Source organism: Leptonychotes weddellii, chromosome 5 (assembly GCF_054177405.1).
Source record: "Leptonychotes weddellii isolate Sample4059 chromosome 5, ASM5417740v2, whole genome shotgun sequence".
NCBI lineage: Eukaryota > Metazoa > Chordata > Mammalia > Carnivora > Phocidae > Leptonychotes > Leptonychotes weddellii.
This window is the reverse complement of record NC_138373.1, coordinates 101,828,891-101,856,051: the sequence shown is the minus strand read 5'-3', so window position 1 is coordinate 101,856,051 and position 27,161 is coordinate 101,828,891. Positions and strand designations below refer to the sequence as shown.

The 27,161-nt window shown below is 48.3% G+C and overlaps 2 protein-coding genes across 5 annotated transcripts in view; one reads left to right on the top strand and one right to left on the bottom strand.

The window, feature by feature from the left end:
- The window catches only part of PRPF40B (pre-mRNA processing factor 40B), a 21,117-nt gene extending 16,408 nt beyond the window's left edge, over positions 1-4,709 (bottom strand). For 2 of the 4 annotated variants that reach the window (XM_081821629.1, XM_081821631.1), the window contains exon 1: positions 4,582-4,709. In XM_081821629.1, coding sequence (XP_081677755.1) covers positions 4,582-4,584 — 3 coding nt within the window. In that variant the 5' untranslated portion in view covers positions 4,585-4,709. Of the gene's footprint in view, positions 1-4,070; positions 4,234-4,581 lie in introns of those variants that run through there. The other 2 variants (XM_081821630.1, XM_031023696.2) reach the window with 2 other exon arrangements.
- FAM186B (family with sequence similarity 186 member B) lies at positions 4,583-27,161 on the top strand. Its single transcript, XM_081818959.1, has 7 exons — positions 4,583-5,014; positions 13,724-13,949; positions 19,194-19,376; positions 20,261-21,929; positions 22,388-22,580; positions 23,412-23,590; positions 24,383-27,161. Exons 1-7 carry the CDS (start codon positions 4,583-4,585, stop codon positions 24,570-24,572), a joined length of 3,072 nt encoding a protein of 1,023 aa, XP_081675085.1. The 3' UTR covers positions 24,573-27,161.

Here is a 27,161-nt window from a genome sequence, read left to right as displayed (position 1 = left end):
AGAGAGCATGAGAGGGGGGAGGGTCAGAGGGAGAAGCAGACTCCCTGCTGAGCAGGGAGCCCGATGCGGGACTTGATCCCGGGACTCCAGGATCATGACCTGAGCCGAAGGCAGTCGCTTAACCAACTGAGCCACCCAGGCGCCCCACCACCCCTCTTGTTTTCATCTGACCTTCTGTAGTAGTCTCCCCACATCCACAACAAGCTCATCAAAATGCACCTCAGATCATGTTATTCCCTGCTTAAAATTCTTCAATGGCTGGGGTGCCTGAGTGGCTCAGCGATTAAGTGTCTGCCTTCAGCTCAGGTCATGATCCCAGGGTCCTGGGATCGAGCCCCACATCAGGCTCCCTGCTCTGTGGGAAGCCTGCTTCTCCCTCTCCCTGCCGCTCTGCCTATTTGTACTATCTCTCTGTCAAATAATTAAAATCTTAAAAAAAAAAAAATTCTTCGATGGCTCCGACTGTTCTTAGGGTAGAGACCAAAACTCCTCCCCAAGGCCTAGAAGGCTGTGGGAGGTTTGCTTCCCAACTGCCTTCCCAGCCTCATCCGTGCTGAGCTCCTGGGTCTGTGCTCCGGCCCCCTTCTCAGTTCTCCCGTATCAGGCCTGCATCTTTGCCTGGCACAACTTCCTGCCGACCCCACACACCTAGCCTACAGGTCTACACCTACCAGTCATCGCTTCCTCAGGAAAGGCTTCCTCCCAGGCCAGTGGTCTAGGCTTAGTCAGAGCCCTCTTTTACATGCTCGTGTCCCACGCACCCTCCCCGTTAGCAATTACCCACTGGAAGTTTACACTTACTTACACAGTGCTGACTGTCCCATTATGTTATGTGGCCACTAATAAAAAACAAATGCCACCACTTAAATTATGATACTCCATCGATTTTAAGATGTCTTGACAAGAAATATTTAAATGGAGTCTTAGGATCAATGAAGTATCTGCTGCCTCCACTAGATCTTTCTTTTTTTTTTTTAAAGATTTTATTTATTTATTTGACACAGAGAGACACAGCGAGAGAAGGAACACAAGCAGGGGGAGTAGGAGAGGGAGAAGCAGGCTTCCCCACGGAGCAGGGAGCACGATGTAGGGCTTGATCCCAGGACCCTGGGATCATGACCTGAGCCGAAGGCAGAGCTTAACGACTGAGCCACCCAGGTGCCCCTGCCTCCACGAGATCTTAAATTTAAAGGGGCAGGGACTTTGCCTGTTTGGGCTCACCCTGATCTCTTATCCCTATTGTATTTTCCTCGCTGCCCCCCACTGGAACACAGGTGTTAGTATTTGTTGACTAAATGGTCTTAGCAGGTCCCACAAAACACAGCCACTGGTAAGGCCTACTAGTTATTCAGGGAACACAGAATGTCAGAGCTGGAGGGGACTCTGGCAACCACCCAAGGTAGTCTCCTTTCTCAGATGAGAAAACTAAGGGGAATTAGCAGTCCCAGGCTCCACAGCGGTCAGGACAGAGCCAGGACTGGATCCAATCTGCCCTCCAGTCCTACCCCTTTCAGCACACTCCTTGCCACAGGAAGCAGGTCTGTTTTTTCACTCTAGCATATTCCTGGCTACCCATGTGGCTAAATCAGCAAGGATCCAAACCCTTCCCTGAGAACTAGTGGTGGCTCCCTATCGCTCCCCCTACAGAATCTCACCTAACATTCAAAGCCTTTCAACATGACCCATCTACAGTTCTTGGCTCAGCTCGACTCAATGGCTTCCCTCCTCCTCCCTGCATAGCAATTGTTAGGATACACCATGTGTTCCTTTTACTCTACTTTGCCTCTCACTTTGCTCAAGATGATCCAATATTCACCCCCTTCAGATTACCTTTCTGATTATCCTCCACACATACACATACTCCTACCTCCTTGTGTCCCCTCAGGATAAGTGCTGCACTACTTGACACCAATGACACGCTACTCTGTGGATGTTTCCTGGGTGTTTCCCACAGGACTGCCTGTCTCCCTACTTGGGAGATTTCTCCATACTGGAGGATTATGTTTTCTCCTTTTAAACCCCCTCTTGAGTGTCTAGTCAGGGCCCTGCATACAAAGTGCTGTGATAGAATGCAGGCTCAACCTTATTCAAGTTTTTCATCCTGGAATATCCTAAAACAGGCAAATGTGTGCATGTGCGCCCATGTGCCCAGGTACATTTGTATAAATTCTCTGGGTAAAGGCGGCCTGTAATGAGATGAACAGCTTGGCAGAGGCTGTCTGTATGGCTGGGGAAAGGGAACTGGAATCAAATACTGGCACGGGAAAACCTGAATAAAAACTCACTGTATATGAGCATCTTTAACTTGGCATATGTGCCGCCGAAGCGAGCACTGACCATCTTTAACTTGGAATGGAGACCCCTGGCCAGGATCCAGATGCTGGACTGTTTTGGACAGTTCCCACAGAGGACAGAGCAACGGAATGAACATAAATTACCATGGAACTTCCACAGCCCTCCCTTCCCTGAGCTTCCCCTGTGCAATGTGTATACTTTTCTTCCTGAAACACCCCTGCCCCTATCTCACTTGCTGCAGTGCCTGGACCACTGTGGGTCTCATTGCACCTTGGGGCGAGACTGAACTCGTGTGACAGAGGGATATAGGAAAGGGGCTGAAAGAGCAGATCCTGTGTCTTCCCTGGAACAAAAAACATCTGTGGGCTGGAGAGAGACGAAGAGACAATTGATCATCTTATCATCATGTGCTCACCTGAGCCAGTGGAACAACAACCCCCCTCCCCAAAGGTGCAATCAATTCTTCTCAGCCTTTAACCTAAGCGGCATCTCAGAACTAAAGATTCAGAAGAAAGAATAAAAGGGGAAAAGAACAAGAATGGAGAGATGGAAGGAAGAGCATGGAAAGAGGGAATAGCTAACAACTAATATTTACTGAGTGCTTATTACAGGCCAAATATCATGCCAAACACTCATTTAATCCTTGTAACCATCTAAAAGGCTATTATTGTCCCCATTTTATAAAGAAACTGAGCTTCAGAGAGATTAAATAACTTGATCAAGTTTCCAAAGGATTAAACCGCAGAGGCAGGTTTGGAATCCACGCAGCCTGACCCCAAAGCCTGTGCTTTCAACTACTCCACAAAGCGGTCTCCCAGCAAGGATGATGGCGCCACAACTATTTCTTACAAATTGATTTTCCTGTTTCCTTTTCACCCCAATCCACACACAATCCTGAAATCCTCCAGGTGATCTCAAGGATGGTCTGGTCTGACTCACTCCCTAAAGGGATTTGTGTTGGAAAATGAAAGCTGGAAGGCACACCTCTCAGAAAGAGTACCTATCATCGAAAGGAAAAACACCATGGAGGCTAAGAGACCAGGGGATTACCCTGCAGTCAACCTTTACCTGCTGCCCTGCTTCAGCTGCCCCCAAACAGTGCTAGCCCCTCTGTTTTCAAGACCATCCTAGTCCCCACTCCTCTATACCAGCCTTAGCATATTCCTCCTTCTCCCCAAAGATATTGGCTGTCTTACTAGAAAATAGCTTCCATTGCTTCTCTCTGTCCTGCCATCTCCTCAGAATGAAGACCTCATTCTGGTCTTCATTTTCTTGGGTTAGGTGTCTACCTCCTCCGCCACTTCCAGAGTTCTTCCATCCCTCCAGTAGGATGCCAGAGGCGCTGGCTAGCCTGCTCGGGCCCTGCAGGCTTTGTGCCTACCATCCCCCACATCCCTAGGGATTTTCTGCAGCCCCAGCTGAAGGCCTCGCCTCCATCTTCAGCCTGCTTTCCCTTGCTTCCCCACATCCTAGAACCCATTCTCCTGAACTCTTTCCTCAAGAACCACCACCCCATTTTGAAGCTGGAAAAGATCTGGGGTATCACTCTCATGCATTTTCCGTGTGTTTTTTTTTTTTTTTAAACCGATGGGTAATCTGAGGCCCAAGGAAAGGTAGTGACTTGCCCAAGGTCACAAAGACTTGTTAACACAGTTTGTTCATGGCACAGCCAGGGTTGGGACCAAGGGTCCCCTGCTTTCTCATTTATTGGGCTATCCAGGACTAGATGGGGGCCGCAGCCTCTCTTTCCTCAGGAGACAATGCCCCCTCCTCACCTCAGGAGACAATGCAGGGTAAACGAAGGAGGGGATCTCCAAGTGATCTTACGGGGTATCCAGGGCTTCCAAAGGAAACAAGCACTGGGTCTGAGGAGGGGCGTGTTGCACGCCAAATACCCCACAAGGGGAAACTGTGGCCCCCAGCTCTCCCCTTGTCCCTCGGTTTCCACATTCCCGCCCCCTCTCCTTTCCTGACCTTTCTCCACAAACCCACCCTTCTCCCCTTCCCTTCCCCCTCCGCACCCAGTCCCGCAACTCTCGCTCCCCTCAGCCCCCCACTGCCCCCACCCCCGCCATCCTCCATCATGGCCTCCCCGCCCCTTCTCCCCCAAATCCCCGCTCCCCTCCCCCTCCCGGGCTCCCTTCCCTAACCCCTCATGCCCCTCGCCCTCCCCCGGGGTCCCGGGTACCCCCGGCGGCCTCCCCGCCCCCCCGGCCCCGGCCCGTGCCGCCGGGGGCGCTGTGGGACCGCCCCGGGCCCCCCTCCACCCCCGCGCGGGGACGTTACCATGCCAGAGCCTCCGAGCAGCTGGGCCGGCTCGGCCCACCTGCCAGTAAAAGCCGCTCTGATTGGCCGGGCCGCAGCCGGGAAGGCGGGGCCAGTGGGGGGTCGCACCCCTTGGTGGCCGGGGCTCCGGTCGCGCCCGCGGACCAGCCGGGCCCAACACCGGCCCGGAGCGCCCGGGTCCGGCCCCGCCCCCGGCGCGGACAGCCAGGCCCCGCCCCCGCGCCTCCAGGTCCGGGGCCCGCCCCCGGGGGGCGGAGCCCGCCTACGAGCTCCTGACGGGCGGCGGGAGCCGCAGAAGCCGGGCTGCACCAAGCGGCTCGAGCGCGCGTCCCGGGCCTGCTGCGCGCGTCGGCGACTCTCCTGCCTTCCCTCCCTTCCCGCCGGCCTCCTCCAGACCCGGGCCCGCCGCTTCCCGGCCTTCGCGGCTCGGCTGGCGCGTCCGCCGCGCACGGGCGCTCGCTGCCAGGACCGGGGGCTGGACCGACGTGTTCATTCAGAATGTAGGGCTATCTTTGCACCTCACAAAGAGTTTTTTTTTATTTGTTGCAGTTATTTTTTTAGCACTTTTAAATTCATTCATTAAACAAGTATTTGTTGAACATCTGTTATGTGCCTCGAACTGTTCCAGGCGCTGGGCAAACGGCAGTTGAAAAAAAAAAGCAGACAGATCCTCCGAAATCCCTGCCCTCGGAGGCGTACGTGCTTCTTAGGTGAGCCTGAAGTTACTTCTTTTAAGATTTGGCTTCCACCGAGCGGTGAAAGCGAGCCAATCATTTATAGGCGTTAGAGATATGAGCTAAATACTATGTTGTGCAGATGAGGGAATTACAACCCCAAATTATTTAATGAATATGCAGAAGGTTCCAAGGCTAGTAACTGACAGGGCTCCTTATACGGGTGCAGGGTGCAGAAAGGGATCGAGCACCTTCTCCCCAAAGCCTGGGTAAAGATGCTTCCTTTTTTCTTTATTCATCAACCCTTAGTTGAGCCTGTGCTCTGTGCTCGGTGCTATGCTAGGTGCTGGAGATTCAGAACTCCGTGAGCCGGGTCCCTGCTTGCAAGGGGCTTAGAGGCTACCGGGAGAGAGGTTCTGGACAACAACCAACAGGAAGCAGAACTCCTAAAGGGGACAAATGGGAGGAAAAGAAGAGGGATTCATTCTTGGGGACGATTGTAGAGAGAAACTTCATTGTGGTTTTGTTCACAATACCTAGATAGCCTCAAATGAAGGCCTAGTCCTGTGGTTTTCAGACTTTATTACTGAGACCTCTGGGCTCTAGCAGAAGTGGTCAGAGGTTCCATAAACTTTAACCAGTCACATTTAACTTTAATTTTTCTTTTCCAAGTGAGGTATTTCTTAGCCTACGTAGGCACCTATTTTATTTTTTTTTAAAGATTTTTTAATTTATTTATTGAGAGAGAGAGAATGATAGCATGAGAGGGAGGAGGGTCAGAGGGAGAAGCAGACTCCCTGCTGAGCAGGATGCGTGATGCGGGATTCGATCCTGGGACTCCAGGATCATGACCTGAGCCGAAGGCAGTTGCTTAACTAACTGAGCCACCCAGGCGCCCCAGCACCTATTTTAAAGAATCAAATAATTGTATAGGGTTTGTTAATAAAAACAGCAGAGCCCTGCCTCCATCATCTCTCCCTCCCTGGAGGCAGCCATTTTCAGCTCTTTGAAGTTGTTTCTTTTGGCGCTTTACCTTCATTACCCTGGCCCTCTTCAGCTGCGTCCCTCCCCACAGGGTAAGGAGTCCAAGGGGATATGCCTATCCAAAGACCACTTACCCCCTTATAGGCCATATTCTGAATACCTGGGACTCTGGATTTCCCTGCCCAGCTTGCCTCCTTGGATCTCTCTTCCCCAGGAAGACCTTGCTGATCCTGGGGGCATCGCTAGGCCTGACGGATAGCCAAGGGGCTGTTATTGGCAGCAAGAGGCAAGAGACCAAGCTGGGGTCTTCACAGGGCCCTGTGTGCAGCTCTCTCAATGTAGGACAGAGGCAAGGGCAGAGGAGAAGGGGTGAAGCAAGAGTCAGGGGCTGGGGGCTCCTATTTTCTAGTGTGGATTCTGAGGATTCCAAAAATTCTAATTTAGAATCTGGCTTTCCAGGTCCTTATAAAGGTATATTGGTAAAGTTAGGAGCTTAGAAGGTATTTTATTTAACAGTTTGCTAGCTTAATTTGTAACATTAAAATATTTGAGTAAGTTTCCCATTTGTAGTCTTGTCCCAGCTCCCACAAATAAAAGGGGCAGGTTGGAGGATTTAACTTTTTTCCTTCAGGTCTCCTCCCCAGCCCACTGAGATCACGTCATTCTCATCTGCCAAATTTAATGTGATAATTTTTGTTAGTTCAGTTTTCAGTTTTTACAACACTGACTACACCTGCTACTCAGAGTTGAGCCATGTAGAAACCTTTGATGACTCTTCCTCTCCTGCACAACTTTTGATTTTTCCTGGAATTAATACTTACCTTGTTTTTTCATTTGTTTAGTTTTCTATGTATTTATCACAAAATCTGCCTCAAAATCTTCCCCTACTTGCCTGAATCTTTTCTCAGAATATCTAGACACAGCAGATACTCTATCAACTTCATCTTCTTGAAGAGATCTCTGCTGGAGCCTTCTGACCTGCTCCAATCCGAGTGTTTATCCCTGACCCTTGTTGCAGACCTGGTAACCTGGCCTCTCCTCTCTCATCTTCCTGGTATTGTCTTTGATCTCTCCTTTGTTGGATCTTTTATTTGCCATGTTCCATGTCTTTTTCATTTTTGTTTAATTTACTCCCTCTTTTTGGAGACCATCTTCCAGAAGCTTCTCGAGAAAGGGAGAGGTAAATTGTTTTGAAACTTTGAATGTTTGACATTGCCATTATTCTACGCCGACACTTGATTGGTTGGTTGGGTATTGAATTTCTTTGGAATTATGAAGACATTATGACATTACTTCCTAGCTTTCATTGTTGCTCGTGAGAAGTCTGAAGCCTTTTAAGTCCTTATCCTTTGTAAGTGACTTTTCCCCCATCTCTGAACCTCTCCTTGTCTCTAGTGTTCTAGGATGGCAGTGGTATGTCTTGGTGAGAGGCTATTTATTATGCTGGGCACTCAGTGCTCTCTCACTTCTGGGAAATAATCTTATATCATCCCATTGGTGATTTCTTCCCTTCCATTTTCCCCGTTCTTTTTTTGGGGGGACTCCTAAAATCCAGATGATGGATCTGATGGACTGCTCCTAACAATTTCTTATTTTTCTCTCCTACTTTCCATCGTTATTACTTTGTTTCCTGGGAGAGTTCCTCAATCGTATCTTCCCGTTCTTCTACTGAGTTTTCAATACTGTAAAGATTTTTATTACGCTCATTTTACTGTTATTCTCCGAGTATTCCTTTCTAATAGCATCTTATTTTGTTTCAGTGTTGCAATGGTTTATCTTATCTCTGAAGCTACTAATGCTAATTTTGTTTCAATTTTCTTCTTTCTGCATAATCTGTTTCCTCTAAATTTCTTTTCCTGTTGTTTTGGTCTCTTTCATGTTAGACTCTTTTCTTGGAGGTGTGATAATCCTTGGTTGTTTGCTCACATTAAAGGATGGGTTACCAAAAAGCCAACTGGAAGCATCTGTGCTCTGTGAGCTCAGGTATATGGGTGGGGCTTGTCAGCCAAGAGCTTTGCTTGAGGGAGCCTCTGATGCTAACATCTTTAGGTCTTCCTTCTGGGGTGGCCAGCCATCTGGTGCAACCAATTCTGTTTGCCATCTGGTTGCCCCAATGCTGCTTTAGGACCCATCCTTCTCTAGTCTAAGTCAGTAACCATTCATCCATATGCTTCCCAACTTCCTAAAGTATTTTGCTCCTGTTTCCTCTCCTGTTTCCCTGTCTTTGTAGATTTATGGCTTAAAAAATCCCTTTGCTGTAGTTTTAGTGTATTTTTAGTAGAGCAAGATTAGATACATGTGTTCATCTACCATTTTTACCCAGAAACTTCAAATATATTTTATTTGATTCTTTTTTTTTTTTTATTTTATTTATTTGACACAGAGAGAGACAGCGAGAGAGGGAACACAAGCAGGGGGAGTGGGAGAGGGAGAGGCAGGCTTCCCGCGGAGCAGGGAGCCCGATGCGGGGCTCGATCCCAGGACCCTGAGATCATGACCTGAGCCGAAGGCAGATGCTTAGCGACTGAGCCACCCAGGCGCCCCTATTTTATCTGATTCTAAAACAGTAGTTTAAAAATATATATACTCAAGGAACGCCTGGCTGTGACTCAGTCAGTGGAGCGTGTGACTCTTGATCTCAGGGTCTTGAGTTCAAGCTGCACGTTAGGTATAGAGATTACGTTAAAAAATTAATTAAATCAAATGTCCTACATATCAAATTTTGCAGTTTATCAAAACAGCCTTGTTGACATTGAATAATTTCATAATACTGAGATATCATGTAACTGAACTTATAATATTAATGTATTCTAGTAAGATATTGCTTTTATCTGTCTTAGATAGTGAGGTTCTACAAAAGGCTTTGCTTGGAAAAGGAGGTTGACTGCTTTTTAAAAAAAGGTTTACAGGGGAGCCTGGGTGGCTCAGTTGTTAAGCGTCTGCCTTCAGCTCAGGTCATGATCCCAGGGTCCTAGGATCAAGCCCCACATCGAGCCCCGCATCGAGCCCCACATCAGGCTCCCTGCTCTGCGGGAAGCCTGCTTCTCCCTCTCCCACTCCCTCTGCTTGTGTTCCCTCTCTCACTGTGTCTCTCTCTGTCAAATAAATAAATAAAATCTTTAAAAAAATAGGGGCGCCTGGGTGGCTCAGTTGGTTAAGCGACTGCCTTCGGCTCAGGTCATGATCCTGGAGTCCCTGGATTGAGTCCCGCATCGGGCTCCCTGCTCGGCAGGGAGTCTGCTTTGCCCTCTGACCCTATCCCCTCTCATGTGTTCTCTCTCATTCTCTCTCTCTCAAAATAAATAAATAAATAAAATCTTTTAAAAAAATAAATAAATAAATAAATAAATAATAATAAAAAAAGGTTTACAAACATCTTTCCTGGGCTAGTGGTCATCTAAGTGCGGCTCTTTTTTTTTTTTCTTTTTAGAAAAGGAGGGGAGGGGCACAGGGAGAGGGAATCTTAAACAGGCTCCACACCATGGTGGAGCCAATCTCAGGACCCTGAGATCATGACCTGAGCCGAAATCAAGAGCTAAATTTTGTCATGTTTTCATTTCCACTCAGTTCACAATATTTCATAATTTTCCTTGTGATTTCTTTTTTGGTTCATGGATTATATAGAAGTTGTTTAATTTACAAATATTTGGGAATTTTCTAGGCATTTCTCAATTATTGATTTATAGTTTAATTCCATTGTAGTCAGAGAACATACATTTTTTTTAAGGATTTATTTATTTGAGAAAGTGTGATTTGCTCAGGGGGAGGGGCAGAGGGAGAGAAGCCAAACTTCCCACTGAGTAAGGAGCACCCATGAAAGCTCTATCACACGATCCTGAGACCCTGAGATCATGGCCTCAGCTGAAATCAAGAGTTGGTCACTTAACTGAGCCACCCAGGCGTCCCATTATATGACTCTAATCTTTGTAAATGTATTGATATTTGTTTTAAGGCTCAGATTATTGTTCTTTTTTTTTTTTTTAAGATTTTATTTATATATTTGAGAGAGAGAGACAGAACACAAGCAGGGGGAGGGTCAGAGGGAGAGGAAGAAGCGGGCTCCCCACTGAGCAGGGAGCTGGATGCGGGGCTCAACACAGGGCTCCATCCCAGGACCCTGAGATCATGACCTGAGCCAAAGGCAGACACTTAACTGACTGAACCACCTAGGGGCCCCTCAGATTATTGTACTGTATGCATTCGGAAATAACATGTGTCCTGCTGTTGTTGTTGGATGAGGTGTTCTATAAATGTCAATTGAGTCAAGTTGGTTGATAGTATTTTTCAAAACCTCTAAATCCTTACTTATTTTTTCCTACTTCTACCAATTCCTGCAAGAGAAGTGTTGAAATCTCTAACTATAATTGTGGATTTATCCATTTCTCCTTTCACTTCTATAAGTTTTTTTTTTCTATATTTTGAAGCTCTTTTATTAGGTGTATGTACATATAGGATTATATCCTTTTTAAAAAAGATTTTATTTATTTATTTATTTGAGAGAGAGAGCATGAGCAGGGGGAAGGGCAGAGGGAGAGGGAAAAGCAGACTCCCCACTGAGCAGGGAGCCTGACATGGGGCTCAAAACAGGGCTCAATCCCAGGACCCTGAGATCATGACCTGAGCAGAAGGCAGACGCTTAACCGACTGAGCCACCCAGGTGCCCCGGATTATATCCCCTTTATTAATTGACACCTTTATCATTATGGAATGTCCCTCCCTTTTTATCTTTGCTAATATTTCTTATTCTAAAGTCTGATATTAATATAGCCACTCCAGCTTTCTTTTTGATTAGTATTAGCATGGTTTATCTCTTTCTGTCTTTTTACTTTTAACCTATGTGTGTCTTTTTATTTAAAGTGTGTTTCTTATAGACAGCACTTAATTGAGTCTTGGGTTTTTCGTTATTGAACCTTACAATCTCTATCTTTTAATTAGCTTTCTTAGGTCATTTATAGGTAATCTAATTATCAGTATGATTGAATTCAAAAGAAAGAAGAAAGGGAGGAAGCAGAGGAAGGAGAGGAAAAAAGGAAAGGACCCCAGATCGGGAATCAGGAAAACAGGGTGAAGTCCTGACTTCCCAGCTCTGTACTTTAGGTAAATCTCATAACTCCTCTGAGCCTTAGCTGGCTCATCCATGTTTTTGTTTTGTTTTGTTGTGTTTTAAAGATTTTATTTATTTATTTGACGGAGAGAGAGAAAGCACAAGCAGGTGGAGTGGCGGGCAGAGGGAGAGAAGCAGGCTCCCTGCTGAGCAGGGAGCCCAACGCAGGCCTCGATCCCAGGACCTTGGGATCATGACCTGAGTAGAAGGCAGATGCTTAACTGACTGAGCCACCCAGGCGCCCCTCATCCATGTTTTTAAGGACAAATAAGTTATTTGTAAACTACAACATGCTCTGAAATCTTAAGGGATTAAAGGACTATCCAGTGCCAGATGTATAGATAGAGAGGTGTCTGTAAACCAGGGTATGAGTGCCTCAAGGACAGAACTAGGTCTCACTCATTTCTGTATTTCTAGCACCTAGGCCCAGGCTTAGCATGTAGAATGTTCTTAATAAGTGTTCATTGAGTGAAAGAGGCAATAAAAGAGCTAACTTCGAGTATATGAATGAATGATGGTTTTTGAAAGATGGGTGTCAGGTGACAAGTTATTAAATGGCCATGACACTGCTGAGAACTGAACTTACAATATTTAATTCCTTATCTGTTAATTGGGAATACTTTTAAGTAGCATGGAAGAATAATTTGCAACTATATGTATTTGTTCTCACGTATGCATTCATTCAACAAGTGTTATATTAAGTGCCTACTGTGTGCCAGGCTTGGTTCTAGGTCCTGGGCATACAACAATGTCCATTTTAGACATTTGTTTCTAAAAGCCATCTTGCAATAGTGATCACCTTCAGTAAGTAAAAGTGCTGAAAGAGCCTTGGTCCCTGGTGCAAATGCAAACATATCACCATTCGTTATTGATTGGCTCTAATTTTTAAAACCTTTTCTTTGGGCAAAGAACTTTTTCTAATTTCTTCTTCCTATTTTTAGCCAGTAATATTTAGTTTGGTAGCAGAACATTTAAGGACTTAAGAAAAAAAACAATAGGTCAACACGGGACGCCTGGGTGGCTCAGTAGGTTAAGCATCTGCCTTCAGCTCAGGTCATGATCTCTGAGTCCTTGCTCAGCAGGGAGCCTGCTTCTCCCTCTGTCTGCCACTCACCCTGCTTGTGCTCTCTCTCTCCCTGACAAATAAATAAAATCTTTAAAAAAAAAAACCAACCCACAATAGGTCGACTTAATATATATTAGGTAATGGATAAAAAGCTAGATAACCAAGCAGTTGACAAGGAGCCATTCTTCTAATCAAACTGATGATGTCACTGGAGAAAAGGTCAGTTGGAACCTGATGCCCGGCAGTTACAGGGAGCTGTGGCTAGGCAAAGGGTACTCAGGAACCACGCTGGAGCCTTTAACCCCAAAGCAGCTAGCATCACATGTCCAGGCCTGGGTACCAGAGACACAGGACATCCTTGCAACTAACAGGGTGATCCAAAATGGAGAAAGACAGGCCTCCACAGTTGATGACCCCTGCATCGGTGAAAGCCATCATTTCAAAGATTGAGGCTGCCCAGTTAACACGGGCTCAGGAGGTAACACCTGAAATGAAGGAGTCACCCTTCTATTGGGATCTGATGTGGAGACTGGGATCTGATCCTAGATTGGGGCAAGTGTCCAGCTCTGGGCCTTCAGGAGTCGTGGGATCCTCAGCAAGCTGGGTTTGCTGACAGATTAATCCAAAATATCCATCTTCTAGACTTGGCCTCTAAAGGGCGAGCTGGAATGAAACCACCCCCGTGAGACAGGGCACAGGAAGGGAACAGCCCATAAGGATGGCCCTGAGACACATAGTGATAGGTCTTACCAGGGCAAGAAGAGGGGCCCAGAGTTCCTGATTCAGGTCTGTTCTTGGCCACCTGTCAGAATCCTTCACGCTAAGCCCTAGAAGCTTACAGGGAAATGGCCAAAGGCTGAAATCACCCTCACGCGAGCCTCTAGTGTGTATTTTTTATGGGAGCCTCTGATCCTAAGGGTTTCTTAGGGCCTCATTTTTTCTGTCTGTTGCTTCTGGATCCTATTGAGATGTCCAGAAGTCCCTAGAAATTTTTGAAATTCTGAAGGAATGTGTGCTCTGGATTTTTAGTATTCTCTCCCTTCCTGACCTGGTCTTAATCATCAAAGTGACATTAAGAAGAGCTAACACTTACTTTATGTGCCAGGCACTGTCCTAAGTACTTTACAAATATTAATTCATTTAATCTTTTCAAAAACTCTGTGACGTTGGTACCATGACGATCCCCAGTTTACAAGTAAGAACACTAAGGCCCCAAGAGGTGAACTGACTTGTCTGAGATCACACTACCAGTACATGGTATCTGGCGCCAGAGATCACACCCCTAAACAGTACAATCTACTGCCTCCCATATAGGATATTTCTTCCCAGCTCTCAGACATCTTGGACAACGTCAACTGTGTCATCAACCGCTTCCAGGAAGAATTAGGATATGATTTAAAAGAAAAGGCAAAATCTGACCAGACAGAGCAAAAGGGCAAGAACAGATTCATCTTGCTGGAGAAAATTGCCTCCTTCTCCAAAGATGCTAAGGCCAAAGAGAAGCACTTGTACGAAATTCTCCGCTGGCTGGGTGACTGGGGTGAGTTTGCAGCCTGGGTGCCCCAGGGCGGGCACTTCCCCGCTGGACACTGGTTCCACGCTCACTCCTGTCTCCTCCTTTCCCCACCCCAGGCCAGCTCTCACTGGGAGGGGAATGTGGGGCAGCAGGTGCAGTGCCTCCCCACTGAGACCTTCCCCCGCTCCTGTCACAGTGATCACATCCACTCCCCAGAGGGAAAAACATGTAATTGTCCAGAACATAGTAGATTGTGACGTTAGCTGCATGTGTGATGAAGCTAAGTCACAGGTCCATTGTGACATCTCATTTTTTAGCAGGGCTGAAACTAAATTCAAGCCCATGCTGTTTTATTTTTATTTATTTATTTTTTTTTAAAGATTTTATTTATTTGAGAGAGAGAGAGAGCACATGAGAGGGGGGAGGGTCAGAGGGAGAAGCAGACCCCCTGCCGAGCAAGGAGCCCGATATGGGACTCGATCCAGGGACTCCAGGATCATGACCTGAGCCAAAGGCAGTCTCTTAACCAACTGAGCCACCCAGGCGCCCCTATTTTATTTTTAATTTTTCCAGATTTATTGAGATGTAATTGACAAATAACATTGTGTAATTTAGAGTGTACAGTGCGATGATTTGATAGACATATATGTTGTGCAAGGCTTGTCACAATCAGGGTAGTTAACACATCCATCATCTCACAAGTTACCCACCCCCCTTTTTTTTTCTGGTGAGAACATTTAAGATCTACTCTCTTAGCAAATTACAAGCATACAGTATGGTATTGTTAGTATAGTGACCACACTGTATATTAGATCCCCAGAACTTTTTTATTTTTTATTTTTTTTTAAAGATTTTATTTATTTATTTGAGAGAGAGAGAATGAGAGACAGAGAGCATGAGAGGAGGGAGGGTCAGAGGGAGAAACAGACTCCCTGCCGAGCAGGGAGCCCGATGTGGGACTCGATCCCGGGACTCCAGGATCATGACCTGAGCCGAAGGCAGTCGTTTAACCAACTGAGCCACCCAGGTGTCCCAAGAACTTTTTTATTTTATAACTGAAACTTTGTACCCTTTGGCCAACATTTCCCCATTTCCCCCACCCCCCGGTAACCACCATCTACTGTCTTTCTGTGAGTTCAGCACTTTAGATTCCACATGTAAGTGAGATCATATAGTGTTTGTCTTCCTTTGTCTGACTTATTTCACTTGGCATAATACCTTCAAGGTCCATCCATGTTGTGACAAATGGCAGGATTTCCTTTGTTATGACTGAATAATATTTCATTGTATAAAGGTACCTGGCTGGCTCAGTTGGAAGAGCATGTGACTCTTGACCTCAGGGTCATGAGTTCAAGCCCCACATTGGGGGTAGAGATTACTTAAATGAATAAACTAAAAAAATAAATATTTCATTGTATATACCACATTTTCTTTAACCACTCATAGATCAACTGACACTTAGCTTGGTTTTATATCTCAGCTCTTGTGAATAATGTTTCAGTGAACACGGGCATACAGATATCTCTTGGAGGTAGTGTTCCATTCCTTTTGGACATATATCCAGAAGTGGGTTTGTGGGATCATATGGTAATCGTATTTTTAATTTTTAGAAAAACCTCCATACTGTTTTCCAAAATGGTCGTACCAATTTATATTCCTACCAGCTGTGCACAAGGGTCCCCTTTTCTCCACATCCTCACCAACACTTGTTATCTCTTGTCTTTTTCATAATAGTCATCCTATCAGGTATGAGGTAATATCTCCTTGTGGTTTTAAATTGTGCTTCCCTGACGATGAGTGACATTGAGCACCTTTTCATGTACCTGTTGGTCATTTGTAGGTCGTCTTTAGAAAATGTCTCTTCAGGTCCTTTGCCTTTTTTTTCATATACGTATTTAATCATAGGGTTGAAAGGAATCATAAATATAATCTGGCTCTTCATCCTTAATATTACAAATGAGAAAATTAAAAATAACAAAAGAAGTGTGTCCAAATTGGTGTCTTTTAAATGCGTCATCTCTAATGTTAGTGTGCCCTCGATATCTCTCAGGATACATATTTTAATATTTGTCTGGTGCTGTTGGCCCCTGCCTCCTGCTCTCCCTCCCTTCAGGGCCATTGACCCTTGTCACTTTCACTAATCCTCCTTTACCACTTCAGGAGACACCATACCCTTGTGGGTAAAATTACTTGCTGTGGAGGAGATGTGCGTCCATCTCCACCATTTAGTAGATGTGTGAACTTAGTCAAGCCATTTGATTTTTCTGCGCAGCTGTTTCCTCATCCTTGGAGTAGTTGGTCCCGCCCTGGCCAGGCCCACACTGACAGGTGTTTGGCATGGACACATTTATCAGCACAGCGGGGGACACACATTCACCTGCTTTCCTAAACTCCAGGACAATGCTGAGAGTTAGCACCGTACATAGTTTTCTCCCCAAGTCGATAGGCTGCCCGGTAACTGATTCTGTGCCGTGTACATTTAAACCAGTTCGGAATGTGTTGCAGCTAGTGCTGTAAATTTGATCAAAGGGATGTGGGTATGACTCTTGCACAGTCACAGAGTAGCTACGGTTGGACAGTTAAGTTGTCGTCACTTTTCAAGGGGCCACCTTCTGGAAGCTATGTGCTTGCATCGTGAAGGGAAAGATCTCTGGGAACAGGCCATCCTCCTTTGGTCTTTAACATGGCTTCTGTGTGGCCTTTGCCCGTTTTTTAATTGGATTATTTGTTTTGTTCACTATTGAGTTGTATGAGCTTCTTTTGGATATTGACCCCGTATCAGATAAACAGTTTGCAAATATTTCCTCCCATTCTGTAGATTGCCTTTTTCATTTTGTTGATCCTTTCTTTTACTGTGCAGAAACTTTTTAGTTTGATGTAGTCCCGCTTGTTTATATTTGCTTCTGTTGCCTTTGCTTTTGGTGTTACATCCACAAAATAAGCCAGGACCAACTTCAAGAAGCTTTTTCAGGTCTTACATTTAAGTCTTTAATCCTTTTCAGGCTAATTTTTGTGAATGGTGTAAGAGAGGGGTCCAATTTGCATATGAATATCCAGGTTTACCAACATCACTCATTGAAGAGCCATCCTTCACCCATTGTGTATTCTTGGCTTGCTTGTCAAATATTAGTTGCCCATTCTTCCTGCTCAGCAGGGAGTCTGCTTCTCCCCCTCCCTCTGCCTCTCCCTCCTGCTCAAGCTTTCTCTCTCCCTCTCAAATAAATAAATAAAATCTTAAAAAAAAAAAATACTAGTTGCACATTAATGCACGGGTTTATTTCTGGGTTCTTGATTCTATTCCATTTGTCTGTATATCTCTTTTTATGCCAATACCATATTGTCTTGATTACTATAGCTTTGTAACATAGTTTGAAATCAGATAATATGATGCCTCCAGCTTTGTTCTTTTTCTCCAGATTGCTCTGGCTATTTGGGGCCTTTTGTGGTTCTATATGAATTTTAGGATTGTTTTTTCTGTTTCTGTGAAAAATGCCATTGGGATTTTGATAGAGATTTCACTGAATCTGTAGATAGCTCTAAGATGGTAGTATGAACATTTTAAACAATATTGTCTTCTAATCCATGAATGTGGAGTATCTTTCCATTTCTATGTGTCTTCTTCAATTTCTTCTATCAACCTCTTACAGTTTCCAGTGTAGAGATCCTTCACCTCCCTGGTTAAATTTATTCCTAAGTATATTATTGTTTTTGATGCTGTTGTAAATGGGATTATTGTCTTTCTTTTTCAGATAGTTTATTGTTAGCATACAGAATTGCAACTGATTTATTTATTTTTTTAATTCTTATTTATTTATTTGACATAGAGAGAGAGAGAGAGACAGCGAGAGAGGGAACACAAGCAGGGAGAGTGGGAGAGGGAAAAGCAGGCTCCTGGCTGAGCAGGGAGCCCGATGCAGGGCTCGATCCCAGGACCCTGTGATCATGACCTGAGCCGAAGGCAGATGCTTAACGACTGAGCCACCCAGGCGCCCCTGCAACTGATTTTTAAAGAGAACTTTATTTTTATTTATTTATTTGGGGAGAGAGAGAGTGTGTGCTTGTGTGGCTGCAGACGGGGGGAGGGGCAGAAGGAGAGGGAGAGAGAGAATCCCCAGCAGGCTCCACGCCCAGTGTGGAGCCCAATGTGGGGCTCAATCCCACAGCCCTGAGATCGTGACCTGAGCCAAAATCAAGAGTCGGATGCTTAACTGACTGAGCCACTCAGGCACCCCAAAATGCAACTGATTTTTTTTTTAAGATTTTTTTATTTATTCATTCCAGACACAGAAATACAGAGAGAGAGAACATGAGTAGGGGGAGAAGCAGAGGGAGGTGGGGAGAAGCAGGCCCCCCGCCGAGCAGGGAGCCCGATGCGGGGCTCGATCCCAGGACTCTGGGATCATGACCTGAGCCAAAGGCAGACGCTTAACCATCTGAGCCACCATCTGAGCCACCCAGGTGCCTCTGCAACTGATTTTTGTATGCTGATTTTGTATCCTGCAACTGTACTGAATTTGTTAGTTCTAACAGTTTTTTTTTTGGTGGAGCACACCAGGTAGTTTATAGAGGAGCCCACAGGTGATATTCAAAGTCCTTAATGACCCTGACTTCATGGGCACTGGGCCAAATAGCACTGATGCCAACTGTAAACAATTGGTATAACCACTTGAGTGTGGACCAACTATACGCAGCCCTAGAGCCAGGTGCTACCCCCATTAAGATCAGAGTTATGCCTTCACAAGACCTTACTCTGCTCTGAGGTTCGGCAGATGCTGCAATGTTGGAGTAAGAGGGTATAGGGATGTGCCCCACCCCACTTCGCACTGCCCTGCCCCCAAGGAGCTCTCAGTTTTGTGGTCCTTCAGCTGCCCCCAAGAACTAAGCAGGGTTGTTCACTCCAGTTAATTCATTTAACTGTCCATATACCAGACTAGGCAATGGGGATAGAGCAATAACAAGGCAGACACATCCCTGGCCCTTATAGGTAAACAACAACACAGTGTAATGTCTCTTGCATATTTTCTACACAGCTGGCTTCATGTTAATCATTTCACATGTATTATCTCATTTAATCCCCACCCAACCCTTTTATAGGCACGTATGCTGAGGCTCAGAGAAATAAGTTACTTACCCAACATCACACAGCTAGTAAGAGGTGAATCCAATCCAACCTCAAAGCCTGCTGGTATAACCCCGTTGCTATGGGACTCCTTGGGGCTCCCTAGAGGACAGATTGCACTCAGCCTGTACCCCCCACTCCCTTTCCAGGTGACAATCTGACCTATGAGCTCAGGAACAGGAAGGGTAAGGAAGAAGAGAAAGCTCTGGATGAATGGATCGAGGTGATGGAGAAGGTGTTACCTCTCTCCCTCATTGCCACCAAAGGAGGCATCGAGTCTCTCATTTCCCTTTGCTCTACTCTCATTGAAAGACAAAAGAAAAGGACACAAAGTAGGTTGCAGGAGCAGCCCGGGGGTGGGGGGGGTGGGTAGATGCCACCTCAGGGGAAGAAGTCACATACTGGGGTCTATGGGGGTCTTTCTGACTCTCCTCCATAAGAAAAGCCTTATCTGAGATGGAGGGGCAGCAGTGAGGTGTTGGGATGTTAAACCCAAGCTGAGCACTGAGCAGTTCTGAGCTGTGGTGGGAGGAGTAATGTGGAGACAGGACCCTGTTGGTGCTTCCTGGGGCTGTAGCCTCATGCAGGTCCTGGGGATCAAGGCTAGAAAGCCAGAAAGGCTAAATGGAGTTTATAGCTAGAGCCCGAAAAACATCCCTTCCTTTCTCCAAATCCAGCTGCAGAGCCAAGAAGTCTAGCGAGACTCAGCCAGAGGCCCTTTCAGAACCTTCTCAATTGTGATAAATTCTCTACATAGTCTAGTGGTAACAGGAAAGGGAAACAAAGCTTCTGAGGTGATCTGGAATCTAAGTACCAGGTAGGCTTCCAGAGTTTGGGTAGTTGGCAGTAGGGAGCTAAACATGGATACTGAGGCTGAGAAGTAGCATGATTAGAAAAGTAACTTTACTCCAGGGAAATATGTAGGATCAGAAGTACATTGAACTGAGTTGAACTGAACTGAATAGTTTCAGGCCCCATGGGCCCTGTAGGTGTCATGGAGCTGGCAGACCCTGATGGGAAAGCTCTGGGCAAGCTCTGAGCCTGGCAGAGACCTCTCCTGACAACATCTCCCTGGCCTCACGTATTGCCTCAGCTCCTTATTCTTGCCAAAGGCCTAAGAGGGTTGGATGGGGAATTTGGCCAAGCAGGGTGTAGAGAATCAGTGTAATCTGTGGCACCCATAGGATGTTGCCTTTGTTCTCTCTACCTCTCCTAGTACCCAAACACACCTTCTGGCAGGGCTGGTGGGAACAAAGCCCCCCCAGATCTGCATCCTACCCTCAGCCACTGAGCCCAGAGCAGATGCTCCAGGACAAGCATACTACGTGCACAAAGGTCTCTGAGGTGACGTCCATGTTGCAGGAGCTCCTGGACTCCACCATGTTCAACCAGGGGGAGGTCAGAGCCATCAGGTACATGTCTACTGTGGTGGAGAACCTCAACAAGGCCTTGACCCTCCAGCACAAGGAGAACAGTAACCTGGAGACCAAATACAGGAACCTGGAAATAGAGATGACCAAAGAACTCAGCAGCCAGAGGCTCTACTTCCAGAATTCCCTCAAAGTTCTCCAGAACAAGAGGGATGCCCTACTAAAGCAGGTGGAAATTCTAGGGGGAAAATACCATGACCTTCTCCTGATAAAGCATGCCTTAGAGTTCCAGCTGAAGAAGGCTCAGTCTGCTAGAGATCAAGCAGAAGAACCGGCCAAGATCTTGGTCGACTCCCTGGGCCCCCCTGAGAAAGAGACCCTCCCAAAGAAAGAAACAGTCATGGAGGAAACCCAACAGGAAGCCAAGAAGGAGTGGTTGTTTTTGTCACTGCCCCCAGGTTCCATGGCCACAGCCTGGGACAGTGGTACTAGGCCTTCAACGTCCCAGCCACTTTCCACCATGACCACACATTCAAGGATTGCAGATATGTACAGCAGCAAGGACACTGAACGTCTCCAGCCTGTGTTGCTGTCCCCGGTGGATCACAAGTTTCCTAAGAAATGGGAAGGACCTGTGGCAGAGAGCCCAGGCCACCAAGTCAAAGACCAGAAGGACTTCCAGAAAGCAGCCCAGGAGAAGGAAGAACTCCAAATTAAGTCTCATATTGGGATGCAGCTGTCCCCAGAGAGCTCCAAGAAGGTGGCCTTGGAGAGCAAGGTGGAGCACTGGGAAGAGGAACTCAGCTGGGAGAGGCAGAGGCAGCTGTGGCTGGAAGAGGAGGCCATGTGGCTGCAGCGGCAGAAGAAATGGGCCCTGCTAGAGCAGGAGCATCAGGAGAAGCTACAGCAGTGGGAGATGGAGGAAGCGGCAAGGGAGCAGCAGCAGAGGTTGGGCCAGCAGGAGAAGGTGCAAGGGGGCCCACGGAGAGAGCCGGAGCAGTCGGGGGAGGACATGGACGGGATGATCTTCACAACCACTGGGCGGTGGAAGGACTTAGAGAAGGCATCACTGGTGCCTCCCCCAAGCCGGGCCCAGTCTGCTCACCAAGTCAGGAGGCCACACTGGCCCAGGTCCCCTAATACCCAGCAACTTGCCCGCAGAAACCAGAGGAACCTGAGTTCCGCCAAGTCTACCCAGAAACCATGGGCCTCCCGGGTTCCCACAAAGCCCAAGAAATCGGCCTCCTTCCCCGTCACAGGGACATCCACCCAAAAGGTGTCCCGGCCTCCCTTGCAAATCTCCCCGGTAGCTCTTAAGGGGAAAGTATACCACATGGACGCAGAGGCCCTGAGGAAGAACCTGCAGCTCCTGAGTGAGGAGGCTGAGCTGGGGCTGCCCCACTCCCTGCGCAGCAAGGCGCTGGAGCTCACCACCACCACCATGGAGTTGAGCGTGCTCCGGCTGCACTGCCTGTGCCATAGGTACATGCTGTACAGGCGCTGCCAGAGCCTCCGGTGGGTACTCCCTGGCACCCACGCCCACCGCCGTGTGTGGGCGGAGCCAACACCCAAACGGAGGGGAGGAGCGCAGGGCAAATGGGGATGGAGAGGTCAGCCCAGACAAGGTCCCCTGAGGGAGGGGACTGGCAAAGGGTGTCTGAGCTTGGGGCCTTGGGGGCCAGGCGCTTGCATATACACTCTGCTCTTTCCATCGTGGGCTTTTCCTCTAAGCCCGCTTTTTTATTTCTTCCTCTCTTCCCTTCGCCCTGTCCATAATGTGCCTACTATGCTCCCCTGCTTGCCTTACTCTCTCTTCCTGTTTCCAGCCAGGCCCCGAGGCTCCTCACCTGCCACCACCTCACACTTCTCTGCCTCCTGTTTTCCTCGGCTCTCACCAATCTCTGTTGCTCTTAACAGACTTGCGGGAGCAGGAGGCTCTTCTCGCCCACTAAGCCACTTCCCTTGTTTCCCAGACAGGAAGTGATCAACCACATACAAGTCATGCGAGAAACTGGGACTACCTACAAGGCCCAGAACCTCTACATCTTCCTGGAAAACATCGACCACCTGCAGAACCTCTGGCTGCAGACCTGGGCAGACAAGCAGAAGGACCTGGAGGAGAAGCACCGAGTGTGTCTGAGCAGCATGGCGACCATGTTCCCCAAGGTGGGCCTCCCCTGCCAGGGGTCAGTGCCACCAGGAGGGACAGGGCCAGGAAGTGAGCCAGTGGGGCTGTGGGGCGGGCCTGGGGGCAGGGCAGCAGAAGGGAACTAAGAGGGCAGGTGAAAGCCTCTGAGCCAGGAGGAGGTGAAGGCTGGAGGCGCCTGAGTGGGAGGAAGGGCAGCTTTCCAGTTTCCGTATATGGGGGAGGCTGGGAGAGAGAGAGAAGCCCTCAAAAAGAGCTGTAGAAGAAAGACTTTTCTGGAGAGGGGAGGCAGCTGGACCCTGCAGTCCTGGCTTCATGCTCAAGTTCTCCCTCCCTCATGGGTCCCTCTGCCCCTGCCCCTGTGGGTTCTGGTTGCTCTCTCGGCTTGGTCACAGCTGTCTTTTGCACCCACATGCTCGGTTCTCACTACATTGGTTTTGAGGATGAGAAGGAAAGGGACCGTATGACAGTTCTCTGGGTGGCTGGAAGGGTTCCCTCAGCTCCTCACGCAATGCCAGAAAAAGATACCCAGAGCATTCTAGGCACAACTTGGCCTCACGTCATGAACCCTGAGTGCTCTCTCGAGTTCCCGTTGCTCTGGTTTCCTTCAGTTTTTTTCCTCACTGTTTCGCTCACTGTCCAGCTTCTCCACAACAAAGGAGGAAACAGGAACTAACCTAGCAAATAAAATTCAAGGAATTTTTAGGAAATTTGATACTTGGGGGTCCCAGGGGTCTCTGATTGGAGGGGTTCCCTGGGGCTTACCTTCTCTTCTCAGCCCTGAGTCAGGCTGTGCTCTAGAGAGGGGATACATGCCTGTCTCCCTGATGCCTCTCTGCTGGTTCCTCTAGCTCCACCTGGAGTGGAACATGCATCTGCACACTCCCGTGATCACCAACCCAAAGTCGAGGAAAAACAAGCCACCCCCCTCCTTTCTCCGGCGCATCCACTCCTGTGGTCCCTCCTGCAAGCAGTCCCCAGAGCACTTTACATCCAAGCACTGGGAATGTGTGCCCCTGCGCCTGGCCCGGTATGTGCAGGGAAGCTGACGGGCAGCCTGCAGGATGGGTGGGGAGACAGGGAGCAGACTGGGGGTGGCCAGACTGGGGAGACTGGCAGCTTGGTTAGGGCACAGACAGGCCAAGCTCACCTCATGAGTTGCAAGATGCCTGTCTCCTCAGCCGCCCTGCTCAGCTCTGGCCATTGGCCCAGATGGGTGGGTGGGTGGGTGGGTGTGTGTGTGGGTGTGTGTGTGTGTGTTATGAGATGATGTGGGCTTCAGTGTGTGTGTGTGTGTTATGAGATGATGTGGGCTTCAGAAGCCAGCCCGGCCAAGTAGGTTTCAAACTGCAACTGAAAGATTCTGAGGACCCACAGCTGAGAGCTTAGAACCATTTCTGCCCTGAGCATTATTGGTCCAGCACCTGCTATTGATCTGCCCATATAAACAAGCCTGATACCTTCCCACCATGTAACCTCCAGGCTCAGAAAGAGATACCATGAGCTTCTGGGTGGTCAAGAAGACCCACATCCTCCCCTAGTGTGGCCCTCTGCAGGGCAGCCCTGGGGCATGTGCCTGGAAGAACAGAGGCTATCCCAGCATTCTTCCAGCAGCTCCTCAGCCAGAGGAGCCCCAGGGAGGTGAGGCTTAGGGTTAAGGGGAAGAGAGGTGACAGGACGGTGGTGACAACTATTTGAGAGGGAATGAAAACAAGACCTGATGTTTTGGGCCTTACAGCTTTGGAGAGCTTGTTCCTTCTCCATCTCCCTCTGTGTATCTAACTCTTTGTCTCTTTCTACGCTTTCAACCTCCACACCCCAGCCAACAGGAGAACCAGATGGAGGCCATCTGGAGAACTGACGTGGCCTCCTCCAGTCACCCAATAGAAAAGAGGACTCCCCTCAGCCTGCCCTGGGACCAGCTAGGAGGGTGCCCAGACATTCCCCGGCTGTTGGCCTTGGATGTACATTCTTCCTACCGCAGAAGCTTAAGGTCCCTCAAGGCCTGGTAAGGTGCAAGCCTGGACGGTTAATCTGGATTCGGGGAGACCTTCCCACCAAGGGCAGGGGCCAGAGTGCATACTGTCTCTGTCCAACCGCCCAAGAGATCTCTTTCCAGACATTCATAACCACCTCATTTATTGTACCACATCAGACAGAGAGATGCTCACCTGCCTCATCAGCCATCAGCTTGGGTCCCCATGCCACCGTTCTAGTTCTCTCAGAGGACTTTACATAGTGTCTCAGAAGATCGCTACACAAGTCTTAACTTCCCACTTGTTGCCTGAGCTGCACATGAATTGGCTCAGGAGGTGAATTCTGCTCTAGGCCTGGGGGTGGTTCTCAAGGAGAACCAGGTGCAGGAATGGAGAGATGAGGGAGACCAAGAATCCCGTGATGAACCTGAGACTCGGGCTTGGGCCTGTCTTTGGCATTCTCATTTCCTTACTGCCTTGTTTCTGGGAAGAGCAGCTGAGGGGAAGAGGTGGGACTCAGTGGGCCAACAAGAGGGTTTTCTAGTTAGGAAGGTTCAACTCTCCTTTGCCTCTCTGGGCTTGAAGATGTCACTTGTTGAAGACTCAGGCCTCTTTCAAGGAGCCTTTTAAGATTTTTAGAACCAATCCCAGCTGCCTCTTGCGGCCCTGACCCTGCCCCAATTACAGATCTTTGACAGGGAGAGGGCACTGATGCCTGCCAGTCTAGCTCTAACCAGAACCAAGGCTGTAAGATGTTGCTGCTGTCCTGTCCTCCAGATGGGGACTTATAGAGAAGACAGGATGACATGTAACATCAAACGAGGCTGGTCCTTGGCTCTGCTTCTGCTCTGAAGTGGGCCCGAGGGTCCCAGCTAGTACATAGACACCTGGTTTCCAGTTCCTGGAGAATGGCTAAGAGGTATGTGTGTGTCTGTACATGTGTATGTTGTCAGCTGAGTTGGAGAAAGCAAACAGAATTAATTGAGAGTAACCAAACAACACTGTGGCAGAACTCAGGAACCCAGGGGTCAGCTGGGGCCCCGCCCCGCTAAGATTTGGCTAAACTCGCCCAAGGCAACCCCCATAGTAGAGTCTCTTCTCCCCGAGCTCCTCCTCTCTCTGCATCCCTGCCAGGGCCTGGGCTTTGCTTGGCATCTGTTTGAACCTAAGGCCCCAACCCCTTTGTTCTTCCCACACACATAAATATGTGTACATAAATATCAAGAATACACACTCCACTTGACCCTTGAAAATTTAGGGGGGGGGTGGTGATGGGGAAAAGGATTCACAGTGAACAGCACAAAACAACAGCCTCCTTTCTTCCCCCCTCTCTCTGGCATAACATGCAAAACTCAAAGACTCCTTCCTATCTCCTGCAGAGCTGTTCCACCCACACCCAGGCCTCCACTGGGATCTGAGCTTCAGGCTTACGCACTTATCAAAATATTGTTCCCGGCAAAGACAGCTTCCCCTTTCCAGGGGAATTTAGGTGAATACAATTTTCTTCCCCCCTTTCTTAACTCCATACAAGTTTATTCAGTGTATCATACTATCAGGTGTAGAGACAAAGCCCTGCTTCTTCTGTCTTGCTCCACATCCCAGGTGGGTGCCCCCTCCCTGTGTGTCAGGCTGATCCTGGATAGTTCAGTGAGGGGGCTCCCCGCGTTGTCTTGGGACCCCATTATTGTGGTGTGGGAATCTGCCACTCTCCAATGAAAGTTCTTTGCCGCTTGCCCAGGCTACTGCTGCCTGGGGGGTGGGGGGTGGGGGGTGGGGGTGGCCGTGCTGCTTTCTTTGTGAGGGCTCCATGCGTGGAGACACACTCTGCTTCCACTCCTACCTTCTCTCTGGCTACCTGCCCCTGGCTCACCAAGGATCCTCATAGCCAGCAGCTGTATGGTCCCAGGTCACTCACTTCTTTGTGATCCTGTCACCCTCACCAGCTCCCCGAGGCCCAGGTCACAGCACCGTCTAGTTTCCTAAGTAGGACAGGCTGCACACTGCCTGCCCCATTCTCCTGCCTGCCATGGACAGCCTGTCGCATCCACATCTGAGGGTGTCCCCTCAGAATGTGGGGAAGGGCTATTCATCTTCCCTCCATGGGTTGGGATGCAAGAAAGGCCCTGTTCCTCAAAAACCAGCAGACCCCCTCCTCCAAGAGCTGTCTCTGCTTGGCCTTGTACACATCTCCTCCCGGCTCCCTGTCTGACAGGTGAGGTAGCTGTGTGCCCATACACACCAAACACTGTCTGCAGTTGCAGAAGAATCTTAAGCCCGACTCTAAGTGCTCTGCCCTCCGTGGCCCGTGGCCTGTTCCTGCACCGCTAACATACAGTGGTTCATGTGCACGGCCAAGACACGGCGAGCACAGACGCACACAGACCTCCAACCTGCTGCAGACAGAGGAGAGGGCTTGTAGCTTGGTTCCTGGGGAAGGAGATTAGAGGGGAGTGGAGAGGAAGGAACGTGGATGGAAAGGAAGGACCAGGGAAGGATGAGGGGAGGGAAGATGAAGTACTCTGTGATGTGAGCCAAGAGGCAGATGCCAAGAAGAGAAGCAGAGCCCCTCAGATGTGGCAGAAGTGTTATGGTAAGCAGCTCCGCCCTGGACTGTTTCCCAGAGGC

Bases quoted from the DNA above. Each gene is read 5' to 3' on its own strand.
- FAM186B (XM_081818959.1), top strand. From the start codon at position 4,583: ATGCCAGAGCCTCCGAGCAGCTGGGCCGGCTCGGCCCACCTGCCAGTA. The intron at 13,950-19,193 runs GTGAGTTTGCAG...CTCCCTTTCCAG, and splicing joins CCGCTGGCTGGGTGACTGGG to GTGACAATCTGACCTATGAG. The intron at 22,581-23,411 runs GTGGGCCTCCCC...TGGTTCCTCTAG, and splicing joins TGGCGACCATGTTCCCCAAG to CTCCACCTGGAGTGGAACAT.